This window comes from Kwoniella shandongensis, chromosome 5 (genome assembly GCF_008629635.2).
Source record: "Kwoniella shandongensis chromosome 5, complete sequence".
Classification (NCBI taxonomy): domain Eukaryota; kingdom Fungi; phylum Basidiomycota; class Tremellomycetes; order Tremellales; family Cryptococcaceae; genus Kwoniella; species Kwoniella shandongensis.
Window position 1 is genome coordinate 454744 of NC_089291.1, and position 12854 is coordinate 467597.

At 50.0% G+C, this 12854-nt stretch overlaps 4 protein-coding genes across 4 annotated transcripts; 1 reads left to right on the top strand and 3 right to left on the bottom strand.

Moving 5' to 3' along the window:
* Positions 1–174: 174 nt before the first annotated feature.
* Positions 175–2950, bottom strand: CI109_102858 (uncharacterized protein; the record flags this gene model as incomplete). Its single annotated transcript, XM_032001248.1, has 8 exons — positions 175–405; positions 468–908; positions 968–1549; positions 1617–2159; positions 2225–2287; positions 2403–2644; positions 2740–2812; positions 2903–2950. The coding sequence occupies 8 exons, from the start codon at positions 2948–2950 to the stop codon at positions 175–177; spliced, it is 2223 nt and encodes a 740-aa protein (XP_031864138.1).
* A 392-nt stretch (positions 2951–3342) lies between these two features.
* On the bottom strand, positions 3343–6177 carry CI109_102859 (uncharacterized protein; the record flags this gene model as incomplete). The annotated part of the gene is made up of 1 exon (XM_032001249.1): positions 3343–6177. The coding sequence occupies one exon, from the start codon at positions 6175–6177 to the stop codon at positions 3343–3345; it is 2835 nt and encodes a 944-aa protein (XP_031864139.1).
* A 2472-nt stretch (positions 6178–8649) lies between these two features.
* On the bottom strand, positions 8650–10713 carry CI109_102860 (uncharacterized protein; the record flags this gene model as incomplete). The annotated part of the gene is made up of 4 exons (XM_032001250.1): positions 8650–9238; positions 9305–9371; positions 9437–10220; positions 10288–10713. 4 exons carry the CDS (start codon positions 10711–10713, stop codon positions 8650–8652), a joined length of 1866 nt encoding a protein of 621 aa, XP_031864140.1.
* Positions 10714–11150: 437 nt separating this feature from the next.
* CI109_102861 (uncharacterized protein) lies at positions 11151–12813 on the top strand (the record flags this gene model as incomplete). Its single annotated transcript, XM_032001251.1, has 10 exons — positions 11151–11186; positions 11250–11358; positions 11427–11641; positions 11697–11742; positions 11803–11884; positions 11950–11984; positions 12054–12073; positions 12141–12194; positions 12262–12324; positions 12379–12813. The coding sequence occupies 10 exons, from the start codon at positions 11151–11153 to the stop codon at positions 12811–12813; spliced, it is 1095 nt and encodes a 364-aa protein (XP_031864141.1).
* Between the last annotated feature and the right edge of the window lie 41 nt (positions 12814–12854).

The following is a 12854-nucleotide window of genomic DNA, read 5'->3' on the forward strand; positions in this document are numbered from 1 at the left end:
TGGATGGATGCTATGCCAGAGGACGAACGATAAGTACGGTGATCACGGTAATCGGCGCGTTCGGTCCGTAATCAATCTGGACGCCATTTGACGTCATTCGATCACCATCCCATCCACCTATCCACCAACATCCACAACTGCACACATTCACACATGCATGCATTTCGCAAGAACTCATCTAGTCCAATATCCCTCCCACTCCTTTCCAGCAGCCTTACATCCCCTCCCCACTGCATCGCCCAATCTACCCTCTTTATCCCACTCTATCCATACTCTAGCCACGTCTAGACCAATCTTCTTGATTGGAGGTTGGACAAGTTTGGTCCATGGTCCTGGAACGGATCCTTTTGTAGGATGTTGGATGTGGTAGAATGCAGCTAATTTGCCAGATATGGATGGGAAGACCTGTCCATGGTGGTCCAATCAGCGCTGTTGCTCGGCACAGGTATCTCTCAGCCAGCACTCACCTCCACGCCTAAGAGCTCTAGTGACGATGCTGAACCGCCCTGACCTCTTGATCCAATATCAAGCAAGAACCTCAACAACTTTTCCGTACTCCCCTCATCTCTCGTACCCAGCTCCCAAAGTATCTTTGGTACATTTTCGAACCATCTTCCAAACAAGTCATGTAAGGGCGAATTAACCTGGATATAGAATGGTAGTGTCGGATATCGTTGTTCGTGTATATCAATAAGGGAAATGACAAACTCGTCGCCTACATTTCGGATGGCAGATGTTGCTGCTTGCCTAGTCAGGTGGGTCAAGAATGCTGTACCGACAGAAGTGGGAATGTCATCCTCTGAAACCGGTTGGGCGGGCGGTTGGACAAGGAGAGCCCAAATGATAGGTAGAAGGGCAGAGTAGGCAGCTGGTGTCAACGAGGGTGCAAGAGCGTCTTTTGTCGGGGCCTGAAACGGAACAGTCAGCTTGTCCTATCAATTACATCCCTGTTTATCGATTCACTCACCAAAACATCCTTGACCCACTCCGCAACCTCTTCCATCGCCCAATTATCCGCGCTACTCGCTTTACCCTTTCCTTTGCCTGTATCTCTCGCAGTCTCTCTCATCTTTCCCCAGGCAGTTTCGACAGCCTTAACTCTCATCGCTGACCTACTTTGTCTAGCTGGACCACCTTTGCTTGTAGTTGTCTCGGGCCATACCAGTGCTGGCGGTCTTGGAGCGAGCAATACAGCCAGATTCGAGTACGCTAACGAGAGTTCGAAACCGGGCGAGAGGCCTGATGGTGTGAGGGCCTGCGATTTGGGGGATCGGAATGGGAACCAAGCAGCCATGCGTTTTAGGAAATCGGAAACACACGATCGGACCTCTTTGAGTTCGGGTGAGGGGTTTGGGGGAGCGCGGGTAAGGATCGCTCGTGCAAGCAGTTCTGTAAGGGACGCGGTGGTGTTACATAGCGCTAAGGGGATGTCTTCGGTCGCGTTGGCGGAAGACGAAGAGAAAGAGGAAGTTGAGGACGGTGAGAAGGCGGTAGGAGCAGATTCAAGGAATGTTGAGAGAAGCAGGGGGTGAAGTTGGATGTATAGTTGCTATTATCGAGTGGAAGATGTTAGTGTTTTACCTAGCGCTGCGTATAGACGGTAGACGAGTGCTCACCGAGACGACTCCAACCACATTATCTTCATCGCCCTTTCCTCCTTGCTGGCCTAGTCTTCCAATCTCCCAACCATTCTCCAACTCCGCTTCTACGTCCCAACACTTCCCTGCCGCCAGCCATCCCTCTTCACTCAGATCCGCTCCTCCATCCGCCTTGACTGTTCTCTGTTTCCCTCTTCCTTTTCCTCTACTACCGCTCTCTTCCCATCCTTCCTTCCATTTACCCTTTTCCACCTCCAATCCTATTCCCAAACCACGTCTCACGAACTCGCTCATCGCGCGCATCGTAACCAACTTTGCGCCACCTGTCAATCGTCCAATTTGAGAATTGACACCCTTCTCTCCGCCTAGTCCTACGGCCAATCGTAATCCTTCGAGGATGTTGGAAGGCTCATGCGGCCACGAACCGACGACATGGGAGGGGACATGTTGTAATAATAGATGAACAAGTTTACATCCGTCAAGTCGGATTTCGGGGAAGATGTGCGAGAGAGCGGAAGATGTTTGCAGGACTAAAAGGGGAAGATGGGGGGATAATGTGCTCTACATTTCACATATTGCTTTCGTCAGTTTTTTCACGTTGAGTTGTCCGAGGATGTTTCACGTACAACTGGTACTTGAGCAAGATACCATCCAAGCAAGGCTATCAAGGCTTTTCGAACCGAAGCATCCTGAGAAATACGATATCGTCAGTACACTGTCAACACAGCAAATCCGACCTCCGTTTCCGTACCTCCAGAACAGCGTCCAGGATGTTGACCGCATATTAAGTCTAGCTACACTCACATCATCCGAGATCAATCCTCCTAATGCTCTCAAAACTTTCCCGGTTTCTCTTCCCACCTCCACTCCCAAAATCTCCTTCACTCCACCTAACGATTCCTTCCTCACTCCTGCATTCGGATGTCTGAATCGGATTATCAGATCGTCAAGCGTCAGACCGTTGGCGGTAGTTGGTTCAGAAGGGCCGGAACCATCTTCGACACGAGCAGCTCTGGCAAGAGCTTCTTGACCAGGCAGGGCGATGGCTACGAGCAAGCATTAGTATCAGCTACATGTCTCAGTCTCGACAGACGGTGATGTCCAGAGCAACAAATATAGGGAGACGGTAGTAGTCACTCACACCTCGCTTTGAAGGATGTATCTGTAGCATTGGAAGCGGCTTGTTTACCCTTTCCAAGCTTAAGCTTTGCTTTCTACTCGAACGCAACATGTCAGCCATGGTCATCAACGATAGAAAGTGATATGCTGCGCATTCTTCAATCGTGATCGGTACGATTACTCACAGCGAAATCAGCATGCTTCTCCTTCTTCTTCTTTGTAGCTTTCGGCATCGTGCTTGATGAGTCTATATAAGCTGTTGACAGGTGTTGAAGAGATGCATGAACGAAATGATTGAGCACACAAATAAACGATGGTGCAGGTTTTGAACTTTTATCGAAAGCCACGTGGTCAAGATTGCTCACAGCGGAGTCTCCACACTCGCACTCATCCAGGCAACTGGTACTGGTGTTAGGTGATTGTACATGTACATAAGAGGATGCATCGCTATTCTCAAACTATACTGATACTATATACGATACATACACTCGCTGTCAACATTGAGAGATAACCCAAATACAGTATAAACCCAGAACCCAGAAGAATAAGAAGAACCAAGATACGACCGAAACAGATTCCCTAATATCGCCAAGACCAACCGGCAACGTCCACAATCCCTGCTTGTTTACTCTTGTCTCATGAGCGCGGATCCATCCATGGATACAGGTCTCAAAGCAGGTTTCAGTGATGTCGGTCTTCCACTACTCCCACCTAGAGATGGCTGTTTCGGACTCGAAGTTGGTGAGACGGCCTTCCTCCCTCCACCGCCGAAGAATCGCGAGAAGGAGGAAGTCCTGTCCATCTTTGGTCTTGCAAGGGGAGGAGAAGAAGGTTGTTGTTTGCCAACTTGATCGGCAAAGGTGACCGAGGTTCGCTTGCTGACGCCTTTCTCGACAGATCGACCTTTACCTTTGTCGTCAGGTCGAACAGGAGCAGCAGGGTAAGGGCCAATGATTGAGGACTGAATACGATAATCATCAAATCGCATAGCCGTCTGTCGACGACTCATACCCGGTCGAGATGGAGCGTTCTCCAAAATCGGCACAGGTGAAGTGGCTTGTCGTCGGACACCCGGTCTAGTTTCAATCGCAGCCGCGTTGGAAGCGGCGGCCCCCGAAGCGAGTCTCATATCTTCGATACTGACAGTCCTTCGATGTCCCGCTGCAGCTCTCAAGATCGCTCTGTCTGTCGGGGTGTAGTTGCCCAGAGCCGCCTCTTGCTGTGCTACCTTCCTTTTGATCTCCTCGTCTCGTTCAAATCGAAGCAACTCGTCTCGAAGCTTCTCAATTCGTAATTCCTCTCTAGACAGCTTTGGGACAGGCTTCCGAGAGCTATTACCGTTCCCGGGGGAGGATGATCCATGCCCGTGGGACGAAGCAAGTTGAGGAGAGGCGATAGTAGCCGAAGTCGAAGCAACGGGAGAAGGGAAGTTGGATTTGGGACTAGGCGGCTGCATCGATCTGAAGGGAAGAGGTTCCCTGAACTCAGGAGGGGAGAGTGGTCGACCTCTGTTGATCATGCTAACCTTGGGACTACCATGAGGCGTCTGGTCATATTCAGATTGGATAGGCGAAAGCATTCCGGTGGAAGACATGTTTGGCGAGCTAACCTGTTGTTCAGCGGACGGCTGAGAGGGTGATCTGCCAAAGAATGACTCTAGCGGATTGAACCTAGGTGTCGGCGTGTAGCTCGACATGGTAGGTGAGGTATGGGCTGGGAAGGTATACTTTGGGAGGACGATAGAAGGAGGGGCGTTTCGTCTCAGTCTTGCTGGAAAGGCATACTCTGGTATCGGTTCGATAGCAGGTGCAGAGTTGACCGTTGGGGTCGCCGGTCCATCAATCTGGATAGAAGGCGCAAGGTAACCATATTCGCCTATACTGACTATCGACGACTTTCGAGAATCTTTCGAGGGTCGTCGAAGCTCACCGCTGCTAGCTAGAGATGATTTACGCTGACTGGCAACGGATGACTTGCGAGATCCAGATTTGGAAGATCGGCGAGTAGAGCTTTCACCTGACATTCGACGCAGGACGCTCTCCTTGACAAGTGACATGCGTCTATCGGCAAGTGACTCTCGTCGCGGCGTTTCAGTGTCTGAGAGAGCCGCTGAATGTCGGCGGGTGATCGCCTCTTTCGCCAAAGACATGCGTCTTTCAGCGACTGAACCTCGACGAGAGGCCTCACCGTCGGATACAACAGACTGGCGGCGGAGCGATTCTCGAAGGGGAGAGACCCCCAGAGGAGTGACTCGCGCTACGGGGAACGAACCGGCTGCTCGCTTTTCGAGCAGACCTGCAGCCTCCCTCGATCGTGCCGCAGCTGAATACCAAGGATTGGAAGCGGATCGAACAAGTCCTGGACGCGGTGCGGCGGCTCCCGGAGGAACACCGATGGTGCGAGGTACCGGAACTTCCCAATTCGTCGCTGATCGACGAGTGGGAGGTCTGTTCCTGCCACGCAGAATTGTAGTGGGCAAAGCTGGGGCGGGAGGGGTACCAATCATCTGCATCGCAGGTGCTCCGAACCGGGGCGCCCCACGTCGAAGTGAGGGCGAAGAACTTGCGGAGAGGTCCGAAGGCGTCTCTGTCGCTGGCTCATGTGCCACTGAGGCCAGGGGGAAGTTTGAGAGTATCGTGGGGACTTCTTGTTGCTGCAATTCCGGTGTAGGGGCGTAAGGTGCGGTATGAACTTCCGAATCGTCCTCGTCGTAGTCTGAATCGTCGGTATATGGCGACCAAGTGCTCATTCGTGCACGTGCCACAGCGATATGATCCTCAGATCCTTCCTCTTCCTCGTCGCTGCTAGGACCGGTTACTTCGACCACTTCTGAGAACCGTCGTCGGAGGAGTTCCATACTGGCTATGTTCCTCAACCTTGCATCCTCAATAGGATCGACGACGGACCCCATGGAGTAAACACTCGACCTTCGTCGGTCTCCTGTGAGACTTCGAGTACCACTAGATCGACGCCGTTGAGCGGCGAGGTCAAAGCCAAGCAAACTGGGATTGCTGTCTCTTCTCTCCTCAAATGACATCTTGGGTGCCTTTGGAACCGAACTTCTCCTGTCGATCGAACTTTGTCGAGTCCCATTTCCGCTGAAACTCCCCCTCGGCGAAATGGAGATGATCGATCCCCTCGGAGATGGCGACCATCCGGGTGCACTCATACCCACGGCACTCTGTGGCCATCTGCCCCATGCGGGACTTGCCCAATCGTCTCCATCTGCCTCTCCACCCTCTTCGACCATCGCATCATATTCATCCTGCTCGTGGTGTTCCAATTCGTCGGATTCGTGCTCCGAATATTCGAAAGCGGGATTGTTGGGGAAGGTGGGTGATCCGCTTGAGTAGAGGGAATCGGGAGATTCGGATGCAGAAGATGATGTTTCGTGAGAGAAAGCTTCGACTACTTGTTTGGCTGTACCAGGGGATAGACTGGGGCCAGAATGGTAGTACATTCTGTTCGGTCATGTCAGCGGATTCTTTCCATTGAAGCAGGACGGGTTTCTAACAAACCTGGAGTGAGACATTCTATATCTGTGCGCAGTCTCGAAGGGTAAAGGAAGGAAAAGAAGGTGATTCAAATACTGCCGAAGGAGAGAAAAAGATAAATTGTGCGACCAGCGCTCACTGTTGGGTGGAAAATAAAAAGAGTGTGGTTTGGTTATATGAATTATTGAGGGAAAAAGGAAAATCGAGACAATGTAGTTCTACTAATAATGTCTCAAAGATGATTGATTGTACTGAGGTCAATCCCATCGGGTCGTCAATTGACCGCGATCCAGTAGCTCTATATCATTGCGTGCAGCTTTTGATTCCATTTCGGTCTGATCGTGGACGATGGCCAGAGGGATCGGGAAAATCATCAAGGACTCCCCCCTTCCACAAGGTGACAATCCTTATTTTACTGGTAATTACGAAAAGCGATTACTAGTCGCCAGGCACAAGTAACGAAAAGGACATGGTTCGTTGAGCAGACAGCAGTGAGCGGTGCGTCGTGGATGATAACGAGGGATAAAACTGTCCTCCCTGGAAGGTAGGTTTGATTCTGTTTCTTGGCAGGCGCTCTGCGCCTGCGCTCGCTCCGAGAGGTTGAGACTGACGGTGGACCCGAGTAACTAAAAATAAGTGTGCAAGGTCCCAAATGGCTGAAGGGTTAGACTACGTTACGGTAAAGGAATGGGGGAAAAGAACATTCCCTACCATGCGATGCGAGAGAGGTACTATCGCGTAGAAAGCGTGAAAGAAAGATAGTAAAAAAGATGGCTCGTCAGACGGGGAAAAATCGAATGACGAAAGCAAATCAATCAATCAATCGCTTTCGGACTTTTTTGGTCAATGTTTCAAGCCATCTCAGACAAAGGTAAGTCACCATCCATCGCATCCAAGTAACCGATGCATGATGTTTTTCGTTAACTTTGTTGCTCGAAGAGAGACAGTTGGGATGGACACTTTCGGTCATGCTTAACAACGAGACTGTGGATGGATCTCGGATGATCTCTCATGCACCAGAGATCTCTGAGATCTGTCATCATAAAAATGCTATTTACAGTATGAAGGCATGGATCTTTACGATCGAATTTAAGACGAACTTTCTAGAAATCGACAGAAGAGCAATATCGTACATTCACCGTGATCAATCACGATCAACATCGAGCGGGGCAACGGTCCGACCGACTTGCCAAAGTCCAGGATTGAGCTTTCCCATGTAGCAAGTAGCGAGACGAACGGTTTGTGCGTTATTTCTCAGGACGTGATGTCCCGTTCAACAAGCCATGTCCTCTTCCAGCACAATGCCCCTAGTCAAAGCGTGCGTCGCTTCACCTGGCGTTGTCCAAGCGAGAGAATGAGGCGCATATATGCGTGACAGTCGCACTTCCCTCCTCTCGAATCATTCAGAGAAACATCGCGCGAGACGAGACACAACAACTTTTTTGTTTGTGGGTGATATCGATTCAGGGTCAAGATGATCGACAGGTACGACTCTATCACTCCCGTCTTTTTTCTTGTTCCTGTTTCCTTACGAAGGATAACAGAACAACCCTGTAAAACATCCCTCTTCCTCCTCGCGTGGGGTCGAGGACTCTCTAGCTCACATACCAAGATAGGAATAATCAGCATACATGGTTTAGTACGAACAGGACAAAATACAGGAAAGATCAACCCCAACGTAATACAAAATGCTGATCCGAGTAGGCGTGTGACAACGTGATTGTCACGCGGGACTAGATGGCTGGTTATCGTCTACATAACATCAAACCTGGCAATTGAATGATCAACGATCAACGCTTAATGCTCAATTTGTTACATAACCGCCTTGGACCGACATGACCTCAACCCGAAGTGCGCCATTGTTCGGGCTGAAAAAGCAGCTTCTCCTCACATAGTAGTCGTAGTTCTTCATCTCGCTCAGATTAGATTTGTGGGCTTTCGAACATCCCTTATCAACAACTTTATACTTTTGGGATGCTGTGACATTGGACCAAATGCACAGAATTGCAGCTCCTAGACATACCGATGCATAGGTACGACGGAAGTGGCGACTAATAATCGTAAGGCAAACACGTATACCAACGTTGTGTGGCTCCGTGCGCATCTTGCGCGTCTTGGCCACACGCAATGTAGAGTTGAGGAAGCGAGTAGAGCTTCTTTGATGAAGGTCGACTACGAGAACCTATACTCGAGTATTGCCGTCACCCATTTGATGACCTAACTGTCTATGCAGTTCGATAAACGGACAAATCTCGCAGATCGGGATCTGGACATAGGTGCATTGTTGGGCCGAAACTCTATCGTTTCTTCTTGCCCAGAAATTCAAAGTTTGTACGAAATCCGATGATCTCACATCTCGGAATCTCGAACGAATAGAATCTCGGGTCCTAGTCTGAAAGATAGGAAGTATAACGTTCCTGACAACTCCTGAACCTTACTCATATCAGGTCGTCATCCTCATCCACCAACGCCTCCACTCTTTCACCCCGTCCAAGCACACGCCACATTCCCATAACCCTTTGCTTGATAGTTTCCAACCGCCTCCGCCATTCTTCTCCGCCTCCAAGCCTCTGTAGTGATATCTTCTCCGCACAACTTCCTGCGATTACCGCTGCCAACCATATTACAAGAACACCAAGAGCACCCAACTTCTCCCATCCCGTCTTTGACCGATTTGTCCGACCTGGACCTGAATATGGTATACCGACTTTGACCACGAAACTCTCCCCTCCGGTTTGTTGGAACAAGATCCTCCCCCAAGGATCTATCAGGGCGGACACACCGGCGCCGGAGGCGGAACATACGAAAGAGGGTATACCGTGGCTTATTGATAGACTTTGGGCATGTCCGAGGATGTGTGGGGACAAGGTGGAACTAGGAGAAGAAGCGGGTATGACCAAGAGTGAGGCGGAGGACGATGCGAGCAAGGACGGGTGAAGAGCGTCCAAGCAGATCAGAGGGGTGATGGGCACCGATCGGTGATGTGGTTGTACTGGGTTCCATTGCGATTTCGTGACGTGACCGGGACTGCAAAGAGAGCGTTGTGTCGGTGAGCGCTGCATGGTTTCGGCCTGTAATGAAACGGGACCTCACGGTGGCAGACTGACATCCCAAACGGAAGCGCGATTCTCCCCTTTGTCAATGGAATACGATTCGACCACTGATCGGCGGTGATTGTTAGCGGAATGGCGAAGTATCTTAAGTTATACTACAATCACAACTCACAAGGTATCAACCTCTGTTTCTCATAAGAACCAACCATACCCTCGGGTCCAACCAGGATTACTTCATTCTTCCTCTTCTTCTTCTCCCCATTTAGTCCCGCTTGGACCTCACCGTCCACACCCATCAGCACCCAAACGGCATAACGCTTGGACACTTCCACTCTGACCTTCTCAATAGCTGATGTCCGTCCGATACTGCTTCTTGTTTGAAGGGCACTTTCAGGCCAGACGATAAGCTTCGCATGAGAACCTAGTGTTTCGGAAGCGTGAATGAGGGTATCGAGCGGTGAGAGTTCGGAGGGTGGTGGAAGTACACATCCGATAGATAGAGGAGTGATCGCGGTGATAGGTGAAGAAAGCGATATGGGGACAGGTATCGGTACGGACAACAAGAGAGAGTAAGTTGTGAGCAGAACGAAGGAGAGAATCGTTGTAGATCGTGACCAAGTTGGAGCTATTTCCCTTGTCGATGTGAAAGTCGTATACTGAACAGGGTTTGGCTGGTTGTCCAATAACACTTCCCTCTCGTCTGACTCGATGCCTTCGATCAAGTTCGGAACGCTTTGGGTCAGGACAGAGACGTTGTTACCATTAGAAGAGCGTCTCTTCTCCGTTCTCTGCCACGAGGTGGGAAGAATGGGATTGAGAGATGGCCAAGTCGTAGTGATCAGCTGATAGGTGAGATATCCCGTCATCCCAATCAGTATATCGAGCCCTGTCGTCCCGGCGATACGCAGAACGGGTAGGAGCGCCGGTACGGAGTCAGGAAGCGGAGATGGGATACCCTATCAAATTCATTGTCAGACTGTGTGATATGCAGAATGAATAGCAGTCGTAAGGTGGAAGATTTACATATCGACCAAATGGTGACAACTGTTCCCATACACACCATGTGGATGACCAGATCAAACCGAACGTCGGTGCAGCCTGCCAGCTATCTCCATCCACATAACCTTTTCTTACCATGTATCTCTGGGCAATGTCCGTACCTACTATAGCGGTACATATTGAGGTTGAGAAGACCAATTGCAGGAGGATTATCTGACCGAGTGAAGGTAAGAGATTCCACGTGGTAGGTAGAGAAGCGATTGTGTTCGCTACCGTTACGGTTGGCAAGATAAGAAGGACGACATTCCAGAGCTCATCGTTGGTCAACAGGTAAACTAGTAGCGGGATCGTGGAGAATGTGATAAAGAAGGACGGCTGCGGAGTTAGGAAGAGGAGAGCGGAAAGGAAGAGTGAGGGGAGAGCGGGAGATCGACGAAATACTTCGAACATTCTGATCTCACAGTCTTTCGGAAGGACCTTGCACAAAGAAGATGAGAAATATGAAAAGCATCAAAAGTCCTCCGCTCTGATCATCATTTGTTGAGCGGATCCACCTCCCCTACCATTACACCGATCTTGTGAGAATGAAACTATCGGTCGTCGTTGTCAGGTGAACCGTATCTCAGTGCCTTGATGCGTGGACCACCTCCACCTGGAAATATCAGCATCACGCAATGACGGACATGACCATGGTCTCCGTCAACCGAGTGACGTTGATGCATGAATGGAGGGCCCCGCTTGGATCATCGCTCGTTGCTTTGTCGTGTTGAAACTGATCTCGACTTGGTATTGAGCCATCTGTCTGTGCAAGACACAAGACGAATCACCAAGAAAACAGACCTGCTGTTTGTGCCAAGCGACAAAACCATTGGGATCTCTTATCCAACATGATCTCCTCCAACACAGCTCTTACCATCGCCAAGGTGAGTCAGGCGTGAACTTCAGAACGTAATGCTCTACTAAACAGCTCATGTTGTACGACACAGTATGCGTTTGGCGCGTCCGCCTTTGCGACAACACTTGCAGCGGGCGGTTTATGGTATTTCCAACGATCGTTGATTTACCCAGCTTATATGCCCGACGGCTCAAGAAAGAGTGAGCAACGCCTCCCTCTCCCGTTGACATCGCAGTCACGAAGCTCCAAGCTGACTTGAGTTATGTAGACGTTCCAAAACCGATCGAAATCGGATGTCCGTACGAGGATGTCATCCTCACCTGTCCTGACGGTATCAAAGTCCGAGCATATGTGATTCCAGCTCGGATCAAACCTTTGTCCACGCAAGAGATACGGAGTATGAGCGCGGAAGAGAGGAAAGAAAGGGCGACGAAGGAGATGCAAGCTTGGGCAGAGGAAATGGGCGACGATAAAGCTATCGAGGTAAGTAATCTCGTGCCAACCCAGAGAGAGAAGCTAACCTTTTCACCTCGGACAGTATGCAAAATCAAGACCGACTGTCGTATTCTTCCATGCCAATGCGGGTACGTTTCCGACTTTTCTTCCGCAGGAGTGTGTGATATCCAAGCTTACACAGTGTATAGGCAATATGGGACATCGTCTACCTCTTGCGAGGAAATTCAACGTCGATTTCGGATGCAATATCTTCATGTTGAGCTATAGAGGGTGAGCTGGCCGCGTGCGGGGCCAGAAGAGCTCGGTCAGCTAACGTTGTTCCTTTCTCCACTAAGATACGGACTGTCCGAAGGGAAGCCGTCAGAACATGGTAAGTGGCGCGCGAGGTTCTAGGACAACAATCTCCGAACAAGGCTGATGATATGCTTGGTTACTACAGGAATCCGAACGGACATAGAGGTAAGGCAAAAAACATCGAGTACTTGAAAGGAGAGACTGAGTAGCTTACTTTCATTCAATCATACAGACTGCGATGGAATACATCCATGCACATCCAATCTTGGGATCAACAAAGATAGTGGTGAGTTTCACATGTCCTACTCTCTCTTTCAATCAGCCTTACTCAATGTTGACGACTTTATATACAGCTGTATGGGCAATCCCTTGGCGGTGCTGCCTGTCTCTACGCAGGAAGTAAACACCGAGAAACTGTGAGTCCTCTCGAGTGCCGTTGCGCGATTTACGGTCTGACATCTGGTCTTTAGGTATCCGGACTCATTCTCGAGAATACATTCCTGTCCTTGAAAACACTCATCCCGCTCGTTCTCCCTCAGATTCCTAAGCTCCTCTTGCCCATCCTCTTGACAGAACATTGGGATGCCCAAAAGACCATCACTCTCATCCCTGCTACTACCCCCATCCTCTTTTTAGCAGGTCGTCGAGATGAGCTTGTCAAACCATCTCAGATGATTGCTCTCCGACATCTCAGAGATGGCGGACGGACGAGATGGAGGGAGTTTGATGGTGGTCATAATGATACGTGTTTGGTACCGGGATATTGGGACGAGATTGGGAAATGGTTGAAAGAGGAAATTGAGGAGGATGGTGGGTCTTGGGGCAAGGGAAGTGAGAGTGAGAAGGAGGAAGGATATACAGAGGTCACGCATGAGGATGCGAGAGAGACTAAAAAGTATCAGTAACCTGTTACGTAGCTGATCTGAGCATGTATCTCTTCACGAAC